Below are 22,036 nucleotides of genomic sequence, written 5' to 3' on the forward strand. Positions count from 1 at the left end.
GGACATTATATAGGGATCGGTGTAGTATACAGTGTAGGACATGATATAGGGATCGGTGTAGTATACAGTGTAGGACATGATATAGGGATCGGTGTAGTATACAGTGTGGGACATGATATAGGGATCGGTGTAGTATACAGTGTAGGACATTATATAGGGATCGGTGTAGTATACAGTGTAGGACATTATATAGGGATCGGTGTAGTATACAGTGTAGGACATTATATAGGGATCGGTGTAGTATACAGTGTAGGACATGATATAGTGATCGGTGTAGTATACAGTGTAGGACATGATATAGGGATCGTGTAGTATACAGTGTAGGACATTATATAGGGATCGGTGTAGTATACAGTGTAGGACATGATATAGGGATCGGTGTAGTATACAGTGTGGGACATGATATAGGGATCGGTGTAGTATACAGTGTGGGACATGATATAGGGATCGGTGTAGTATACACACTATATCAGTGTAGGACATCATTATATATATATATATATACACGGGGATGAGTAGATGACATGATGTATTTATCGGTGTGCTCGCAGAGTGTGCGGAGGCCCCGCCCCCTAGATGCAGCTCGGAGTGAGTGCAGCCAATGGAAGGTGTCAGGGAGGGGAGGAGGGATCAGGAGACCGGTGGGGGTGATTGCTCCGCTCTCTCTCCCTCCCCCTCCTGGCCGCTCAGTGTCATATCAGTCCGCTCACTCAGCGCTCATCACCCGGGCTCACCCCCACCCCCCCACCCCCCGGTTCCCGGCCCGGCTCCCGAGGATGAGGATGGTGATCGCCCCCCGGTGTGCCTGGCTCCTCCCGGCTGGAGGTGTGCTCTCCCCCCAGCAGCAGCACATCTGACCCGGTGTCCCCATCCATCCATCCATCCGTCTCCCGGTCCTCCTCCTCCTCCTCTCCAGGGAAGGATGCTGGGGCTGTGAGGACCAATCGTGCTCCGCCAGGATCTGCCCTTCCTCTCCGGTACCCAGGATCGTCCTCCCCCCGGGCACAGCGCTGAGGATGGGGAAGGACCAGGAGCTGCTCCAGGCTGTCAAGGCTGAGGACCTGAGTATGGTGCAGAAGCTGCTGCAGAGACCCAAGGCGGGCAAAGCCAGTGAGTACCCACCCAACTACATACCGACCTACATACACACCCAAATACCTACCTACCTACATACCAACCCAAATACCCACCTGGATAATGGGTTTATATGGTGGGGGGTCCTATGTGATCTATATGGGGGGGGGGTTCCTATGTGATGTATATGGGGGTCCTATGTGATGTATATGGGGGGGGGTGTTGGGGGCTCTATATAGGGGAGGAGGGAGTGACCTGTAATATGGTGTGGGGGGGGGGGGGTCCATATTGGAGTGGAGGGGATCTATAATGGTGGGATCTATGATGGAGGGATCTATGCTGGGATTGGGGAGGGGGGTGTGATCTATAAGGGATGGATCTATACTGGGATTGGAGAGAGGGTGTTATACTGGGGGGGGGTGATCTATAATGGATGGATCTATACTGGGATTGAGGAGGGGGTTTATACTGGGTGGGGGGGGGGTTGATGTATGATGGAGGGATCTATACTGGGACAGAGGTGGTTGTTTGTTTACATCTGGGTGAAGGGTTATATATAATGCGCTAATGGGGTGTTCTATACTGGAGTGGGGGTGATCTATACTGGGATTGGGGGTGCTCTATACTGGGGTGATAGGGTGATCTATAATGCTGGGATCTATACTGGGGGGGTTATATTGGGGTGAAGGTGATCTTCATTGGGTTGGGGGTGATTTATATTTCATGGGAGATCTATTGGGATGGGGGCAGCGATGCAGGCAGCATTGGGGGAGGGGGGGGCACCCATGTGCAATTCATCCAGGAAATGGATGGGGGGATGATTTATATTGGGGTGGTGAGGGGATTTATATTTGGATGGGGGTTGATCTATTTTGGGGAGGGGGCAGAAATGCAGCAGCAGTCAATGGTAGCATGTAAGGGGGGCACACATGTGCAATGGGGGGGGTGATCTATACTGAGTTGGAAGGTGATCTATACTGGGATCGAGGGTGATCTATACTGGGATGGAGAGTGATCTATACTGGAATGGAGAGTGATCTACACTGGGAGGGGGTTGATCTATATTGGGGTGGGGGGTGATCTATACTGAGATGGAAAGTGATCTATAATGAGATGGAAGGTGATCTATACTGGGATCGAGGGTAATCTATACTGGGATGGAGAGTGATCTAAACTGGGAGGGGGGGTGATCTATATTGGGGTGGAGGGTGATGTATACTGGAATGGAGAGTGATCTATACTGGGAGGAGGGATGATCTATATTGGGGAGGAGGGTGATCTATACTGGAATGTAAGGTGATCTATACTGGATGGGGGGTGATCTATATTGGGATAGAGGGTGATCTATACTGGAATGGAGGGCGATCTATACTGGAATGGAAGATAATCTATACTGGGATGGGGTGGTCTATATTGGGGTGGGGGGTGATCTATACTGGGATGAAGAGTGATCTATACTGGGATGAAGGGTGATCTATACTGGGGTGGGGGCTGATCTATATTGGGATAGAGGGTGATATATATTGGAATGGGAGTGATCTATATTGGAATGGGGGTGATCTATAGTGGGATGAAGGGTGATCTATATTGGGGTGGGGGTGATCCATACTGGGATGAAGGGTGATCCATACTGGGATGAAGGGTGATCCATACTGGGATGAAGGGTGATCTATATTGGGGTGGGGGTTGATCCATACTGGGATGAAGGGTGATCTATATTGGGGTGGGAGGTGATCTATAGTGGGATGAAGGGTGATCTATATTGGGATGAGGGCACACATGTGCAATGCACCCAGTACATGGAGTGTCAGTGTCCCGGCTGTGTACATGTACATATGATGACAGTTGTGGTATCACAAGGTGCCTTGTTATCTTATACATGTACTTTACCCCCTCATTGCAATTCTGCACAGATCAGTAGGTGATCTAGTAGAGCGGTTGCAGTCCACGCAGGGTTAATACAGCTCAGTGGGGTCCCTCCTGGCTGGGAAAGGGGAGAGGAGTACAAAAAAAAAACAAGAGCCCTAATCTGCATCAGTGTGAGAGAGATGGATGGGTGAGGGGCGTCCCACGGTGGCTGTGATTGCTGCATGCTGCAGGGTGGGAGGGGACAGAGCTGGGATGGAGACAGATTGGGGTCTTTCGGAAACACAGGACCCCCCTGGATGTGGAGTCCTTCGGCCTCTTCCTCTTTTATGAGCATCCTTGACAAACCCAGCCGGATCTGCCAGATCCCAGCTCTGATTTTATATGAGATCCTATCCAATAAAGAGGGGCAGCAGAAGAATCCACATGATCCGAATCACTCCTACTCTCCCCTATGATCATACTTGCTCTTGAAGTATCTAGAGTTGGTCGTGTGTGAAGCAGACCCCATGAGTCTCAGCTCACCGATCTGAAGCTCATCACATGCAATACAATCTGATTGTGCAATCCCATTTAAATGACTGTACACAATGCAATCTGTACAATCGCCTTTATAATATCCATACACTAATATGATTGTGCAATCTGCAGTAAGGTGACCCTACACTATGCAATCGGATTGTGAAATCCCCTTTAAGTGATTGTGTACAATCTCCTTTATGATGCCCATACACTTATCTGATTGTGCTATCTACAGTAAGGTGACCTATGCAATCTACAATCTGATTGTACAGTCTCCTTTAGGGCTAAGTTACACAAGAAGCCATTTTGCTTTCAAGTGAATACAGGTTCACCACAGCTTTGTGGTTGGTTGCCGATTCATGGGTTAAAATTGGTAGTGAGGAGGCGACATCAGCTCTTCGCCGCCTCTGAAAAGCAATCCACTGCAAATCGCTGATCACAGGGCGGTAAGGGCTACCACATGCATGAATGAGCTCTTATAGTAGCCATACACAGAACAATTTTATATACAATTGCATTGCCTATAAATTTACTGTCCTATTGTGTCTGTAGTCAGAAATATTGAAAAGATTGTTTGATGCGCCATACACTCAGCGGTCATATTGAATTATCTTCCACGATCGGATTTTCTATCCAGACCAGTCAGAAAAACTTCAATGAAATTGATCGATTTTGCTCAAATTTGATGAGGGACATAGTACGTGTCATTTATATAATTCATAGATCTGGTTATATTTCCTGGTTCTAAAAACAATCGTTCAATCAGATCGTTATGTGTATGGCCACTGTCAGATCCACCAGATCAATGCCTGCCAGTTGATTGGAGAGATTAGGTAGGTCCTCTTATTACAGATGGTCACTCCAATGTTGATTGTGCAGAAATTGTCTGGTCCGATTGTAACGTGACCCTCACACCCCGGGATAAGGAGCCTTCTTTTCCCAAAAGTGACAATTATTTTCAGTGGAGACCAATGAGGACTGAAAATAACTGTCACACAGCTAAATGAGTGAGCCTGATCCCTGTGAACGGAATGTTGTGTCTGTGATCGCTATAAAATATCGCTCCTCACCATTGGTGGACTTCAAGGGCAACAAGCAAAGTTGAAATCGTGTCTCATTGGGCACAAGGATAATTCAAGAGTTTGTAGTGCTGTAGGGGAAAAAAGCATTGAATATTATTCACTTAGGCCCATTCACATCTGCGTGACGCTCTAACACACACGCACTGAATATGCGTCTTATGTGCGTTCCATTAAAGTGGTTGTAAACCTTTACATACACCCAGTGAAGGGATTATCCTCGGGTGGTACACAGAGATCCTCCTGCATAAGATGTACCTGTCTGTCTGCAGCTTCTCTTCTCTACATTCGCTTATAAAGCTTGTCTGAGTTGTCAGAAAAAAAGGGGGCGGAGAGCTGAATTTACAATCTGCAGAGCACAGTGAGGAGAGCTCTGAGAGCTGATTGGAAGGAAGAGACACACCCCCTTCTCACAGTACACAGGAACAGAGCTGAAGCTGTCAATCAGCTGGAGGTCCTGCCTTGTCACCATTTTTCTCTTGGTGTCAGGAAAACTTGTCAGAAGTGATTCATGCTGATAGCAGAGGAACAAAGCATCAGACGGAAATTACACTTAGTGGCTGTTCACACTTGTGTAATGTCAGACATCGCATGTGCTTTGCATCACCAGATCACATTCGATGTGTGTGCGATGCAAATTAAGCCATACACACTGTATGGCTGAATTCGCATCGCATTCAGACCAAAATCACGCAGGAGCCTTTTTTTGGTCCGCACCAGAATCACATCCATGTGATCCGATTCATGTCCGAATTCACAGTTCGAATCTGGGGGCGTCATGAACTTTGTAATGACATCTGCCGCGGTTCGCATAGGGCAGTGTGAACTGCCTGCGAGTTCTATGCGATGCGGGAACCGGCACTGGAATTGTGCTGGATCTGAACCGGAACTTAGTACCGGTTCACACTGGTGCGATGCGGGAAACCCTGCGGTTCCCGAATCGCACACTGGCTCACACTGCCCTCTGTGAACCCCTGGGGGTGTCAATATAAAGTTAATAAGACCCCCAGATTGGTTTGCAGATCACGCTGTGAACTGTCCGATGGTGCAGGAATTGATTCACACCCATGCGATCTGATTCCAGTGCCAACCAAAAAAATTGTTCTGCGCCAATGCGATTTCAGCGATACAGTTTGTATGGCTAAATTTGCATCGCACAGCAATGCAATGCGAATCACGTGCGATGCCTTAGTGCTCTTCATTGAGACAAGTACACACTATAGAGGGATTTGTTTAGTGTATATTTCATGTCTGAGGTTCACTTCACTCTCTCAATCAACATTGACTATTTTTAATCCTTATGTTGATTAGCATTAGTAAATAGATATGAAAAAAATATCATTTTTGATTTTTTTTTTTTAAACCCATTTTTCACTTATTTCCTGCTTTCCAGGCCTAGGCAAATGATGATGTCATACATCCCAGGAGTCTTCAGGAGGGGAGGAGGGGTTTTCTCAGCTAAGCACACCCTCCTGTCTGCATGCCTGGGCTAAGAACAGATGGAGTCCAGGAACTAAATGCTACATGAATAATCTGCTTTTCGGCTTAGGTCACACCATAGAAACGCAGTCCGGATGCGTTTCAGATGCTTTTCTGCATGCGCATTTTTGGTGTGTTTTTAATGCAGGCCCATGCATTTTTTGTACCCCTCTTTTTTTCTTAAACTTTAGCAAGGATATGTGTGTGTGTTCAGTGCATTTTTTTGTGCGTTCCAGTGTGTTTTTGATGCATTTTACAGCGTTCCAGTGCAGGAAAAATGTGGGGGACTGATATATGGCAGACTCCTATGCTGGGACTTGTAGTGCCCTCTGTGGGGGGACTGATATATGACAGCCTCCTATGCTGGGACTTGTAGTGCCCTCTCTGGGGGGACTGATATATGGCAGCCTTCTATGCTGGTACTTGTAGTGCCCTCTGTGGGGGACTGATATATGGCAGCCTCCTATGCTGGAACTTGTAGTTCCCTCTGTGGGGGACTGATATATGGCAGACTCCTATGCTGGTACTTGTAGTTCCCTCTGTGGGGGACTGATATATGGCAGCCTCCTATGCTGGAACTTGTAGTTCCCTCTGTGGGGGACTGATATATGGCAGCCTCCTATGCTGGAACTTGTAGTTCCCTCTGTGGGGGACTGATATATGGCAGCCTCCTATGCTGGGACTTGTAGTGCCCTCTGTGGGGGACTGATATATGGCAGACTCCTATGCTGGGACTTGTAGTGCCCTCTGTGGGGGGACTGATATATGGCAGCCTCCTATGCTGGGACTTGTAGTGCCCTCTGTGGGGGGACTGATATATGGCAACCTCCTATGCTGGGACTTGTAGTGCCTTCTGTGGGGGACTGATATATGGCAGCCTCCTGTGCTGGGACTTGTAGTGCCCTAGACTGTGGGGAGGGGGGGGGGATTGAGGAATCCTCAGTCCCCCAGAGGGGGCACTACAATAGTGAGCTGCCATTCTTCAGTCTCGTGTAGTCTAGGGCACTACAAGTCACAGCATAGCAGGCTGCTCTTACAGAAGAGGAGAAGGAGCTGAGGGGGGAGGGGGGATTTGTACTGGGAGTGGGGAGAAGGAGGCACTGGTGTGCGATGGGGGAGGATTTGTGCTGAGAGGGAAGATTTATGTTGGAAGGGGAGGGGATGGGGGGGATTTGTGCTGAGAAAGGGAGATGGGGAAGGATTTGTGCTGAGAGGGGGAATATAGGGGGGGTTGTGCTGGGAAAGGGGAGGTGGAGGGAAGGGTTTGTCCTGAGGAGGGATTTGTGCTGAGAGGGGGGTCGTGTATTGGAAGGGTATATATGAGGGTGAGGATTTGTGCTGGAAGGGGGGATTTTTGATGCTAGGGGGAGGGGTATATTTTGATATGGGGAGTGAGAATTTGTGCTGAGAGGGGGGATTTGTGCTAGAAGGGGGTATATGGGGGTGATGACCTTGTCTCGGCATTGGCACACTCTATAAAATGCAAGGGTGGAGCTGTGAAGAGAGAGAGCCGGGTGCCGATGTGAGGACTGGATTGGAAGCTGCTCCAGCCTGTACTGACGTGGTGGCTAGGAACGGCAGAGTCGGGAGTACCCAGTGGCCCTGCTGAGTGGAGTGGCACACACATGTTTCTTCAGTAAGGGAGACACCCCCCTGGCCCAGGTGTACATAGTGGCAGTGGGAGTGCCTGGGTCCGGGTCCTGGTCCGGGTACTTCCTATTTAACATTACCACATTCTTACTGTGTAAATCATCTTAGACTCTATTTAACCACACCTGTTTAAGTCACGCCCAATATTTAATACAACTTAAACCATGCCCTCTTCGCGCGCCGCAACTTCTTCTTTCACGTTGCATAGGGGGGCCCACTTTGGATCTTGCACACGGGCCCACTGATTTCATGATACGCCCCTGCCTCTAATGCCCTGTACACACGGCCGGATTTTCTGACGGAAAATGTTCGATGGGAGCTTTTCGACGGAAATTCCGACCGTGTGTAGGCTCCATTGGAAATTTCCGTCACACAAAATTTGAGATCTGGATCTCAAATTTTCCAACAACAAAATCCGTTGTAGGAAATTCCAACCGTGTGTACACCATTCCGACTCAAGCAGAAGAGCCCCACTGGCTATTGAACTTCATTTTTCTCGGCTCGTCGCACGTGTTGTACACCCCCCGCGTTCTTGACGTTCGCAATTTCCCACCAACTTTGTGTGACCGTGTGTATGCAAGACAAGTTTGAGCCAACATCTGTCGTAAAAAATCCCATGGATTTTGTTGTCGGAATGTCCGATCGCGTGTACGTGGCATAAGTTAGCGATTTTGGAAGTGAACTCCTGTAGTTGAAGTCGCATGTACAAACGCATGAAAAATGCACATAGAAACGTGAAAATAAGACCTCAAATTGGCCTGGGTGTAGGTATAAATGGGGGGGGGGAGGCTGAGTCCTGGGGTTTGCTGCCCTTGCCCTGTCCTGCTGGGGGCCTTGCGCCCGTATCATGATGCAGCTTTGCACGCGGTCCATACGGAAATGACTTCTCTGCTGACAGCAGAGGTGACCAGCTGGGTAGCGCTATGGTGACGGGTCATCTCAGACTCCTCGGGCACTTTGATTATTGGCTGTGTGAGCAATCCCAGTTCTCACCCCCCCCCTCCCCCAGAGCGAGCCACTCGCTAGACTGAGCAAAGCATGCCGTCAGCGTCAGAAGCTGTGCCGCGATGACAGGGATCTGCTACTGTTTTCTTTTAATATGCCACAAACTTACACGTTTATTGGGTCAGCCGCTGCCATCGTAATAGGCTTTCTGCCTGCCGTCGCTAAACGGCAAAGTGCAGTCGCGTACGTCTTTCTGTTTGGGTATTACGCCAAATCTCATCGGGCTGAGCAAAGATGTCCGACACGTGTGTTTGTATTTCCTGCTGCTAAACTCCACCTTGATTGCAGTGTCATTAGGATGGCTGCATTGCTATTTCTGTAGAGGAAGCCGGTGATTTATGGCTTAGTGTCGCTGCGCCGATATGAAGAAGAAAGCAATGTTTGTGCTAAATGAAGTGTCAGGTCCGGCGCACCTAGCGGCGTCTTGGCGCGTCCGGCGCTGATTTTTAAAAGCGTTATTATTCTTAATGGATCCCTTCATAGAAGTGTGATTATAGGCTGGCAACATTGGTGATTTCTATGGCTAGGAGGAGCGCAGAGTCCCCTGAAAACACTGCTTGCCGCAATTCAATGGAGTAACGTCCCCGTTCACACTGCTGCAATTTTGCCGCACTTTTTTTTATGGCAACAAAAGCGCATAAAGAAGACTATTCCCCTTTAACCATTGAGCACCGGAAGATTTTACCCCCTTCACGACCAGGGTATTTTTTGCTATTCAGCACTGTGCTACTTTAATTGGCGATTGCGCGGTCATGCATGGATGTTTTTTTCTGTGCGCATTGGAGCTAAGGATCAACATTTAGGCTTAACATTGAAGGATTTGCATTTATATATGATATATGACACTGCTCTTGTCTCTTTTTATGCAATTGTTTATGGTGATGTATGCACCACATATTTTATATTAATACATTTATATTTTTTAATATTGATCAGCAGCTCCTAAAGTCCCCTAGTATTTCCTTGGGGGGGGGGGGGGGGGGGGGGATTCGGGTACTCCTTATCCATGATTGTCTAATTTGCATACCTCCCAACATTTTGAGATGGGAATGAGGGACACCTACTAACAAACGTATGCAGGCATAGGACACACCCCCTGCCACACCCCCCTTAAAGGAGAATTAACCAAAAAAATGTTTAATTTAATCCAGAAGGGCTTTTTTTTTACTATTCCTTTTATATTGGCTTTTAAAATGTACAAATGCAGCCATTTTGAATTTGGATAAAAGGTTTAGCACATGGAAATACTTTTTTAAAGATAAAAAGTACATTTTATATACAATTATATGGATCGGACCAAAATGAGGGACAAATGAGGAGGACAGAGGGACATTGCTCCAAATGTGGCACAGTCCCTCCAAATCAGGGACAGTTGGGAGATATGAACTTGGGATGTTGGCAACCTGCGGGTCTTCTTGGTTGGATTTCTACAAAAGAACTGTGAATCATAGGAAATAAATATGTATTTCCTATGTTCATCAGCCCCATCTAGTGGCCATAATGCTGTAATTTCCCAAACCCCATTTTTTTTATAAAAAAACATTCAAAATAATCAAATGGCTTTTGACTTTGCCCCAGTTTACACTAATGTAAACACAATTTCACAGGATGAAGAGTTCTGTGATTTCTCTTTTTATAAATACACCCCATGGTCTCTTCTTTATCATATTCTGGCAGAAGAGTGGTCCATGTTGTTCGTAGCAACTTGTCAGTAGCCATGGGTGACACATTTCTTTAAGCATCATATCTTTATAATATGCCTATAGCAAACTGATTCTCCTTTTCTTTTTTTTCTTTTTTTTTAGTTCATGGTTGAATATTTTTAAAAAGTCAGCCCACCCATAACTGACAGTTATGTTGCAGCAGGAGGAGGGAGACTTTGTGAAAGAGGGAGCTAGAATTGGCAATCCCTGGTAAATGCGATCGCTAAGCTGCACACACTGGCACTGGATGGACTGTACCAGTATGATCTGATTGGTTGTTATGCATAGTATTGCAGTCCTTCTTTCAGATGCTGTGTGTAAGGCCCCCTGGTGGTCAGTGCTGGAAAGGTTAAATACGTGTGATTATATACGGCTGATCTGCATTGTGTTTTTAAATTGTAGTAAATATTCAAAGATGATCGAGCGGTGTAAATGTTATCTGCCATCGAATTACTTTTTTTCTGTAAAGTCGGGGGGGCTCTCATCACACTGGCAGATAAGACCACTGTGTATAATTTAATAACAGATCTCTGAATCTTTGCATGGGGTGGCTGACAGTTTTACTATATTAACCAATTCAATACCAGGCACTTATATACCTTCCTGCCCAAGCCAGTTTTCAGCTTTCAGCGCTGTCGCAAATTGAATGACAATTGTGCGGTCATGCTACACTGTACCCAAACAATTTTTTTTGCATTTTGTTCCCACAAATAGAGCTTTCTTTTGGTGGTATTCGATCACCTCTGTAATTTTCATTTTTTGCGCAACAAATAAAAAAATGCGAAAATTTTGAAAAAAAAAAGTTTTTCTTTGTTTCTGTTAACATTTTTTGTAAATAAGTATGCTTTCTTCTTCAATGACGGGCACTGATAAGGCGGCCCTGATGGGTACCAATGAAGTGGCACTGATAATGGGCACTGCTAGGTGGCACTGATAGGTGGCACTGATGTGCACTCATAGGCGGCACTGATGGGCACTCGTAGGCAGCACTGATAGGTACTTATGGGTGGCACTGATATGTGGCACTGATGGACACTGATGGGTGGCATTGCTGGGAATCACTGTTTTTTATTGTGTCACAGAGGTGCCAGTCAGTGCCCATTTGTGGACACTGATTGGCATGTATTGGGCATAATGTTTCAAATGTGGATGGCCATGGGGGATGTACCTGGCCATCCACATGCTGGAGGCTTCCCTGGTGGTTCAGTGTGGGCATCCGAAGGGGAGGCTGCGCTGATAAACAATCAGCGCAGACACCCCCTGTCAGAGAGCCGCCGATTGGCTCTCCTCTACTCGTGTCTGTCAGACGCGAGTGGGGAAAAGCTGATCACTGGCTCTTCCTGTTTACATCGTGATCAACCGTGATTGGACATGACTGATCACGTGGTAAGAGCCTCCGCCGGAGATCGGTGTAGTGGTGTGTCAGACTGACAAACCGCACCACTGATCGCCGCAGTGTGCACCCCCACGGGTGCGCGGCGACTGTTATCCTGCAGGACATCATATTATGTGGTTCAGTTATCCTGACTGGGCATCATATTTCCTTATCCCGGAGTTCTGCTTTAACCAAGTGGTTAAAGCGGAACTCCGGGATAAGGAAATATTATTTAAATACAGGAGTCTTGTGTATTCCTACTTGAATGTTGGTGTGCATTGTGTATTTCTTCCAGATCTGTGCAGTAATCCAGTGTGACACTTTTCTGTGTGCAGGAGCTTCCTGTAATAAAGACCGCTCACTGCTGCTCTCTGTCCTTGTGCAAGGTGACTGGTCTTGTCTCCGCCCCCTCCTGCTATGTATAGCACAGTGATTATGTCACAACTGCTTTTACGGAGTAATATGGGGTTTGCAAAGGAAGCTACCGCCAAACATGACCCATTCAAGCAAATATGGCTGTAGTGTGGCATTGGCGGGGAGGCAACTTATTATCTCCTCACCTCCTGTCAAAGATCTCTGAAAGGCAATCCACCACCAATCACTTTTCAGAGGTATGGCAATAACAGCTGCACATCTAAGCATTGCCTAACATTCCATTAAATGTATTTTTTTAAATTAGGAACAGTAGCTGATCTTGACCCAGTATCGGTCTCTTGCAGTCTTCTATATACAGCAGAGTTCAGGTTAGGAAAGGGAAAAGAAGCACAAGTAGCACACAATGCAAGAAGCATGCTGATAGGAGGAGAGAGCAAAGTGATATAGATGAGCTCATCAATAAGCTGCTTCTCCTTTTACTGTCCAGTCACAGGCTAGGCTGGGTGGGAGAAGACCTGTAGATCAGCAGATAAAGATCAGGCAGAACTGTGTCTATCTCAGGACTGGATAGACGTAAATTCAAATCGTTGGGCTCTCAAATTTTAAGAATTTTACCTCTGTTTATTTCTTTGCCTGGAGTTCAGCCTTAATATCTGTTTGGACTTTTGATTGTAACTGCAATTATTTTGAGACACACATCCAATTATGATGAGAACTCTGATAATTTCCCTACAAATTTTGATCCAGTTTCTTTGAAGAGTTTAAAAGAGTGACTAAAGACAATATGTTTTTCAGTCCCTCTCTTCTGCATGCAACTTCTGAAATTAATGAAACCGTCTCTACAGCAATTGGCGTGTCCAGGGAGACGTGCTGTATGCGCATGCGTGAGTAAATGCTGATGCAGAAGCCATTGGCGTTTACCTGAGCACAGCCGTCTACAGCCATTCACTTGTATTGGCAGCTGTAAGCAGCCCATGCAGGCCCCTGGTCGCATGAAAGTGCCATGGATTTTATGCCTCAGCACACAAGCTTATGAGCATCCATGTGCATGAGGCCTTAAAGTGGACATAAACACAATCATTAAAATTGTATATAATCTTTCATGTTAATGTGATTTCAAAAAAGCCATTTTACGAATTTGCTCTTTCCATCAAAAAACTATCTGGCGATCCTGCCATGGAGCTCCTTGGTAGGGTTGCCACCTCACCCCTTTAAACCCAAACACATATGAATTACACAGGTTCTGAGGCTAATTGAATGCAGATAATGCACAAAGTGAGTTTAATTATCACCTTAATCAGCCACAGAACCTGTGTAATTAATATGTGTTTGGTTTTAAAGGGATGAGGTTACAACCCTAGTCATTGGCCTGTTATAGGGTGACAATGCCCTGTTCCATCTCCAATTTGTGGTCCTGCATCATCACCATGCAGGGCTGAGTTTTGGTGGGGGGCAGGAGGGGCAGCTGCCCCCAGTGCAGAGTCTTTATGTGTTGGGGGGGGGGGGAGTGCAGAAGAGGCAGTAGTGACTTTATGTGTTTTGGGGGGTGATCAGGAGGAGGGGTAGCCACCCCTGGTGCAGTGTCTTTATGTGTTGGTGCCTCATGTAGGTAGGAGGGATAGATGCCCCTGGTGCAGTGTCTTTTTGTGTTGGGGGGGAGGGGGCCGTAATGCAGAAGCCCTTAGAGCCTACCTTCACCCCTTCTATCCTCTGGCCTGCCCTGCTGTCTGGGGGCAGGAGGAGCCCAAGCATATGAGCAGCGATGTCTCCAGTGGTGAAGTTCATTGTCTGCATCAGTGGCATACTTAGGGAGGTGCAGATGACACCAGGTGTTGGCACTCTGGGGGTTCACAACTTTTTGTGCAACTGTCAGACAGGCAGTAGCAGAACTGAGGTGCTAGTAGCAAAGATCCCAGCTGCAAAGGTGATCAGGGGTAGATGATCAGGGGTATCAGAGTGTCGTTTGGCACCTTCGCCCTGGGCACTGGATGACCTTGTCTCATCACTGTCACCTTGTCATATGGAGCTCCAATGGAGGCTGTTTCAGTCCAGACATGGTTCACTGTTATCATCATTAGGGAGTCTGCCATGAACACTGCACCCATCGAGTGTATATACAGAGGAGCTCAAAAAAAAATGAAAAAAGTTAAAACTCTATTTCCTAAATAGAAATAAAATCACATGTCAAGAAATTATATCAAAACTTGTAGGAAAACAATCGGAATTCTGACTATAACTGGGATTTAGCAAACTTAATGTCACATAGTTAGGGCTTACATCTATTTTAAAGTGTCAGTCCACTCATCATATACAAGCTTGAGCAGCTCGAAAAAATCTCTTTGGCACTCAAGTCATGCCTGAAGATTGGAACACCCTTTGTGTTTGGCCCGGCTAGTCCAGCATGTCATTGTTGAGTGTATGGCAAATGACAGCCGGGCCTTATTTTTAGAGTGATTTACGGTTGCTTTGATTAGCATGTGCTAATATTAGACACGGGATAGTCATACTTTGTCCACACAATGATCCCACATCTCTTATCCTCCCTACATTTCCAGCATCCAGCGGACTGGCACACTTCACCAGGAGATTATAATCCGCTGATTCATCAGTAGAGCTAACAGCGTGTGTGCTCCATGTTGCGTAGAGGAGACGTTCATCCTATTACTGTTAATAGTTGGTGCTGGGGGGGGGGGGGCATGCCTGGAGATGGTCATTTTGCAGTCGCGCTAAGCAGTTTTGTTTTATGAAACGTCAGATAAGGGGCACCTGTATATAATGACAAACTGTGCAGCTCTGACTGAAAGTTAAGTAATGCTCTTGCTATAGGTGTAGGCCAATTCCATATCTACCAAAGCCTGATTGGAATACTCAGGACATTGTTAGGACATTACTAAGTGAGGCCTAGTCATTACTGCTCACCACCTCCATCACTGGAATGAGCTCTTTCTCTGATTCAAACCCCCTCACATGCTCTTTCTCTCCCCTGATGCAGTAGCACTGAGCTCAGCCTTTAAGATGGTGGAGGTGAGCAGGAAGGACTAGGCCTCACTTAGCTATGCCCTAGCAACATCCTGGGAGTATTCCAATCAGGCTTTGGGAGGTAGAATATGTAAATGACCGACACCTTTAGCAAGGAAATTGTTCAACTTTAGTCCAAGCTGCACAGCTTGTTTTTATCTACAGGTGCCCCTTATCTGCGTAGGCAGATTTTTTGTATAATTGCACAAAACCTTTAGGCCGGGTTCACACTGGAACTGGCTGCGGATCGCACAGGAGCGATGTGCATCCCTGTTCCCTGTTTCAGGGACGTATCGGGGCCGAATCTATGCCTGAATTTGGCCCTGAAACTGAGTCAAAGACGAACAGCGTTTCTGTGCAGTGTGCTCTGCAGCCGCAACGGAGATATGTGCATTGGCTCCATAGGGAGCCAGTCACATTTTCCTGCTATGCGAATTGGATGCACGGAAACCTGCATCCAATTCGCATAGGTGTGAACCTGGGCCTAAGGGGGAGCATATGGAGGTGAGAAAAAATTTGGAAAAAAGTGTAAACACGGCTTTAGTACAATGGAAAGGTTTTTGGAATGAATTGATCACAAATTTCAGTCAAAACTGACTGAAAACAATGAAAGTTTGTTTGGGAAGTAATATACTGTAGTTTATGTCAATTAAATTTAACTGCGCTGATACCCTCTTGAGGGGAATTCAGCTGTTTTTCTAACTTACAGTGGGAAACTGACTGGAATTTCATCTGTTGCCACGGGCAACGCTAACTTTAGGCTTGAGTCTTCCAAGGGCCTGAATAAAGGACTTCAGTTGCCATAGAAACCAGTCAGGTTTCATTCGGCTAGTGCAGTGTGGGAGAGTCCATTGGGAGAAAGATGTCAAAAATGGGCCTTGTTTATTGCTGTGTTGCCCACACAGACTGTGTTGCCTTTGGCAGCTAAGGAAGCCTGACTGGTTTCTATAGCAACTGGAGTTTTTCCTTCAGGCCTGTGGAAGACTTATGCCCACCGTTAAGCTGGGTAAACACAGGCCCGAATGTTGGGTGGCATTTGACGGCTCAAAAAAAAAAAAACTGGCCAACATTCGGCCCGTGTGTATGTCGCTCGTCTAACTTCTTTCGGATGTGCATGCTGGAAAACCAGCAGCCGACCGACTCCCGATCAGTGCTCTCAGCCAATGGCGAAGAGTGCTGATCAAAGTGTCTGGCGCGTGGGGAGACGCGTGGGGAGAGCTCCAAGCAGAGCTGTCGGGTTCTGTTAGGCCCCTTTCACACGCAGATCAGCTCAGTGCCAGCTCATCTGGAGAGTGATCCATTGATCCCCGCTGAGCAGGCGGATGACAGGTCCGTCTCTGCTCACTGTGCAGGGAGGGACCTGACAGTGCCCCGCTGTTCTCTATGGGAAGACCGGATGAAAACGGACAGCATGTCCGTTTTCATCTGATCCGCTGGATGGATGGCAAACGCATCGCCATCCATCTGTTTTTATCGGATCTTGGCAGGCGGGTGTCAGCGGACACATGTCCGCTGACATCCACCTGCCCATACAAGTCAATGGGTGGCCCGCTCGGATCCACCTGAAAAATGGATAGGTGGATCTGAGCGGGTCTATCGTATGAAAGGGGCCTTATTGTGTACCAAGCAGGTGTGAACTGAGCCTTATGGTATAAATATATAGCAGGTTGCTATGGGTAACACAAACAGGTCTTCCCTCAGCCACTTTGATGATGGCTGCTCCCGCTTTACACTGGTGAGTTACAGCAGCACCTGTCTGGTTATCATTAGAAATATTTAGTTCCACTCAGCCATGTGTTAACGTGTGGGGCACAGCTGGCTGTGAAAGAGATTTAAGTAGGATAGATAAATGCACCTTATCCTCTTACATAAAAGTATTTAGATCCTCTGATCTCTGACACTTGTGGAGTACAGTCAGCGGCAGGCCCTGTTTGAATGAGCCCGTAGCTGACGGAATGGCTCAAAAACAGCACCTTTCCCTCCAAATATGGAAACATTTAGCCCAGGGGACGTGCACTTTAACCGCTTCAGCCCCGGAAGATTTTACCCCCTTCCTGACCAGAGCACCTTTTACAATTTGGCACTGCGTCGCTTTAGCTGACAGTTGTGCGGTCGTTCGATGCTGTACCCGAACAAAATTTGCATCCTTTTTCCCACGATTTTTATTTTTTTGCTCTATAACCAAAAAAAGAGCGACAATTTTGTAAAAAAAAAAAAAAAAAACAATATTTTTTACTTTTACTATATTATAAATCCCCAAAAATTAAAAAAAAAATTTTTTTCTAAATTTCTTCATCAGTTTAGGCCAATATATATATTCTTCTACATATTTTTGGTAAAAAAAACGCAATAAGCGCATATTGATTGGTTTGCGCAAATCTTATAGCGTTTGCAAACTATTGGAAAGATTTATGCCATTTTTTTTTTTTTTACTAGTAATGGTGGTGATCTGCCATTTTTTTGTGGTACTGCGACATTGCGACGGACAATATGATTAATCATACTTCATATTCCCATCGCACACATTCCTGGATGAGCTCTGAAATTTGGGTGCCGCAGCAACAACCAGTTGGATACTGGTTCAAGTCACAATGAAGATATTTGCCAGCACACCATGGAACGACATAAATAGTGTCAGACAGATCAGAGACTTTTGACACTTTTTTTTGGGACCATTGGCATTTATACAGCAATCGGTGCTATAAAAATGCACTGATTACTGTGTAAATGTCACTGGCAGGGAAAGGGTTAACACTAGGGGGTGATCAAGGGGTTAAATGTGTGTTCCCTCAGCATGTTCTAACTGTGTGGGGATGTGAGTGACTAGGAGAGGAGCCAAATTGTTTTTCCTACTTCGTAGCAAGAAACTATATGGCTCCTTTCACAGCACAGGGATTTGTGTGTTTACACACACACAAATCCCCGTGCTGGCGCTCGTGCACGCGATCGCGCATGGCCGGCGGCTATCGTGACTACCTATGGGTGTTCTGATTCTAACCCTCTCTCCCAAAGTTCTGTACAATCTCTTGGCATTCAAGAAGTGTCTGCCGCCCATGAATATATCTTGCATTATACACACTATGCCTTACAACCCACTCTATACAGAAGGATGTCAGCTCTTGGCTCTGGGGGTTCTCATTAGATTAAAGCAGGCCTGGAGTCTTGCTACACATATATATAGGCAGTCAGGAGGCCAAAACTTTCAAAAGAGCTCATTATTTAACGTCTCTGTGACATGCGTTAGTGCTTTTGGGCTAGATGGGTTGGAAGCCAAGCAACCAAAGAGATTCTGGGTTGCGGGAGGAGGACTATGTCAAAAAAGACATACAGAATCTCCATGATACCAACATCCCCAGTGGTGAATGAAACCAGGACCCCAGTGATGAAAGGCAGTAGTGCTAAGTTTAAAGCGGAGTTCCACTGGTTTTTGAGTTTATTAAAAGTCAGCAGCTACAAAAAGTGTAGCTGCTGACTTTTAACCAGCCACTCACCTGTCCCACGGTCCAGCGATGTGGCCGCCTGAGGCCTCCGTTCTTTCCCCCTCCTCTTCGCGGTGCCGACATTGTAAGTGTGGCCGCCTGGCTGTGACAGTTTGCGGCCTCACAGCCGGGCACGCACTGCGCATGCGCTCAGTCAATGGCCAGGCAATGCTCTGGGACCTGTGACGTGTCCCAGAACATTGCCGGGAGAGGAGGAATTGCCTAGGTGGCCAGAAGTCGGAAGGAGGAAGTGGGACAGGAAGTCCTACTCCAAACCAGGTACCCAGCCCCTCCCAAAAAAAAAATGACATGCCAATTGTGGCATGTCAGGGGGCGAGGAGTTAAAAAAAACACCCTTTGGTCCAGTTCTGAGATTTCCCTTCATGTCTTGTACATACAGATGGTTGTCACCAGAACATTGGAAGATTGACAACTCAGAATTTTGAATTCTTCCAATATTTGACAGAGGTGACCAGGGCAAATATAGGTTAGATCAGCCTTTCTCAACCTTTTCAACACAGAGGAACCCTTGAAATATTTCTCCGGTCTCGGGGAACCTTCTGCTAAAAAATAGAAATCTACAACTCATGATACATTAGTGTGATGGTCAGTGGGAAGAATGGTCCTTACACTTGTGGTCAATGGGAATAATTACCTCCTTACAGATAGCTAAAAAGATTAATGGAGTCAGGGGGAACCTATCTGAGAGGCAGAAATGCTGAAGCAACCCCTAGCAACATTTGGAGGAACCCTGGTTGAGAATCACTAGGTTAGATGTTCCTTGCCTAATACCTCTGGTTGGCTTTAGACCAGGAATCTACATACTACAGCCTGCAGGCCAAATCTGGCCCACTGCAAGATTTTATCCAGCCTACTGCTAGGGTCAGTGACCTCCTCTGTTTCTCGCCAACATCAACCCCCCACCCCAGTTTCCAGCACAAGTTATCGTACCGTCATTAGTTGCTAGGACTACCAGCATCCTAACAACCAATCGTGTGTTCGTGGTAGAATTTACAGGCAAATAGCACTCTGTCTAGACCTGCTCCACCCCTACCACCGCTATCTACTGCTGCAGCCTGGACCCTCCAGGTACCCATCCACACTGTAAGTGTGTAAGATAAGGGAGGACTCTGGTTGGGACACTGATCTAAGAACGACTATGATGGTGCTCTGATGTAGTGGAGACTCTGATGTAAAGGGGTCTCTGATAGGGACTCTGGTGCTGACCCTGATGTAAAGGGGAACTCTGATGTAAGGCTGGATTCACACCTATGCAGTTTTAGTGCTTTTTGCATTTTGCAGATTTGCACTGCAGTCCATTTAACATGGTTTCCTATGGAACACGTTCTGTAGTGCAAATCTGCAAAATGCAAAAACCACTAAAAATGCCATAGGTGTGAATCCAGCCTTAGGAAGGACTCAGGTGAGGACCCTAATGTAAGGGGCAAACTTTGATGTAGGAGGGACTCTGGTGGGGACCCTGATGTAAGGATGGCAATGAGGCTCTGATGTAGTGGGAAATCTAATGTAAAGGGGTCTGTGATATAAGGGGGACTCTGGTGGTGGTACTTATTTTAAGGGGAACCCTATTGTGGATTCTGATAAGAAGAGGACACTGATGTAAAGGGGACTGTGATGGGGACTTTGATGTAAGAGAGGACACTGATGTAAAGGGGACTGTGATGGGGACTTTGATGTAAGAAAGGACACTGATGTAAGGGGGACTGTGATGAGGACTCTGATGTAAAGGGGACTGTGATGGGGACTCTGATGTAAAGGGGACTGTGATGGGGACTCTGATGTTGGGGTAATTTGATGTAAGGGGAACTGTGTTGGGCGCAAATTTATTTGTACATTATTTGCTTTGTTTTACTGAAGTTCTTTCTCAGATTTTTATCAAATATACCCTTGTTCTGAAAAGTTTGGTGACCCCTGATGTAGACTCCAGAACAACTCAATGGCTGTCAGATATCAATATGTTCTGTACTGCAAAGCCGTCTTGTATAATCTGTGTGGTATATTGGACTCCATTGCGTTTTACTAAGGACAAAATCTTTCTGAAATAGCCAACAGTGGGTTCTCTGTGTGCTCAAAAAGCCATCTGATAGATTTCTGCTATAACCCCCCACCAGTGACTTTTGTAAGACAAGTTGGCTGTCAGTGAACACACAGCAGTCAGCTTTTTGCTACTGTACATGGGGACCCCATTGATCTGGGTATTGCAAAGATCAAGCTAGGAGTCCCAATCTTGGCCCTAATGCTTTGCAGACTCCTGGGGGAAAAAATAATAAATGCACATTTTTTTTTTCTACATTTATTATTTTTCCCTCGCAGGTGAACATATCCTTTGAAGGAAACTAAAGAAAACGTACTGAGGCAGTACTGTCTTCAATACTTTATAGCAGTATTAAACCCTTGTTTGTAAACATATGCTTACCTACTCTGTTAAATGCTTTTGCACCGAGGAAGCCCCGATCCTCTTCTTCTGGGGTCCCCCGCTGGTGCTCCAGGCCCCTCATCTTTGATGGGTTGCTTTCCCTTGGGGTACCCGCGCATGCTCTCCCGTGCGCTGTCTGTGTCCATTGACACAGACAGTGGGACTCGGCCCTGCCCCCTGCCTCACAGCTTTTGATTTTGCTCCCGCTCCTATCAATCAGTCCAATGAGAAGGGAGACAGCAGCGGGAGCCGCTGCACTCACGCACATCGCTGGATCAGATCAGGCGCAGATAAGAAAAAGGGGGGGGGGACTGGGGGGGAGCTGCAGCACAAAAGTTTAAGGTGAAAAACCTTAAAGCTTTACAACCAATTGAAGGCTCTGAAACAATCCGGTAGCCAGTTAATTCAGAGCAATGCAAATATACCTAGTTTCTATATTTTTTTTGGCCAGTAACGCAGAAAGTGTTGAGGCCACTGGATCAGCTTGACTGCCAGGGACCTTGCATTTTCAGTAGCAGGTCAGCAATGGGCTGAATTGGCTGCCTTAACGCAACACACAATAATGTGTACTAACAGACAGCAAAGATGTATATGGGCCCTAAGGCTAGGTTCACACTTGCTTGCATGTTAGCGTAGCCAATTTGCGCTGCTCTGCAGAGAAATTCATCCTTAATGGCCACCCTACGCACCTCAGCCCACAGCGAGCTTGCGGGTGCAGGAATCCAGAGAAATCACACAGTCAAATGCACCATGCGATTTCCCTGCTACTGTGTTTTTTTGCGGGAAAAGCAGGCACAGCAGCCGATTCAAATGAATGGGCTGCCGTACCTGTGCAAACGCGGGTCGCACAACTTGCACAAGTGTGAACCATGACTCAAAAAACATTTTGCACGTTAGGCTTTATTAATATATCTAAAGCCAAAACTTTTATAAGGACTCAAATGAACCAACCCCCCCACCCCCTTTTTTGTTTT

The 22,036-nt window shown here is 46.6% G+C and overlaps 1 protein-coding gene across 3 annotated transcripts in view; it reads left to right on the top strand.

Annotated features, from left to right (window-relative positions):
- Positions 1-747: 747 nt before the first annotated feature.
- Positions 748-22,036, top strand: part of CASKIN1 (CASK interacting protein 1) — a 363,406-nt gene continuing 342,117 nt past the window's right edge. For all 3 annotated transcript variants that reach the window (XM_077449355.1, XM_077449357.1, XM_077449356.1), the window contains exon 1: positions 748-1,110. In XM_077449355.1, coding sequence (XP_077305481.1) covers positions 1,017-1,110 — 94 coding nt within the window. In that variant the 5' untranslated portion in view covers positions 748-1,016. The remainder of the gene's footprint in view (positions 1,111-22,036) is intronic.

This window comes from Lithobates pipiens, unplaced genomic scaffold, assembly GCF_037356315.1.
Source record: "Lithobates pipiens isolate NorthernLeopardFrog02 unplaced genomic scaffold, aLitPip1_a1.2 Scaffold_22, whole genome shotgun sequence".
NCBI lineage: Eukaryota > Metazoa > Chordata > Amphibia > Anura > Ranidae > Lithobates > Lithobates pipiens.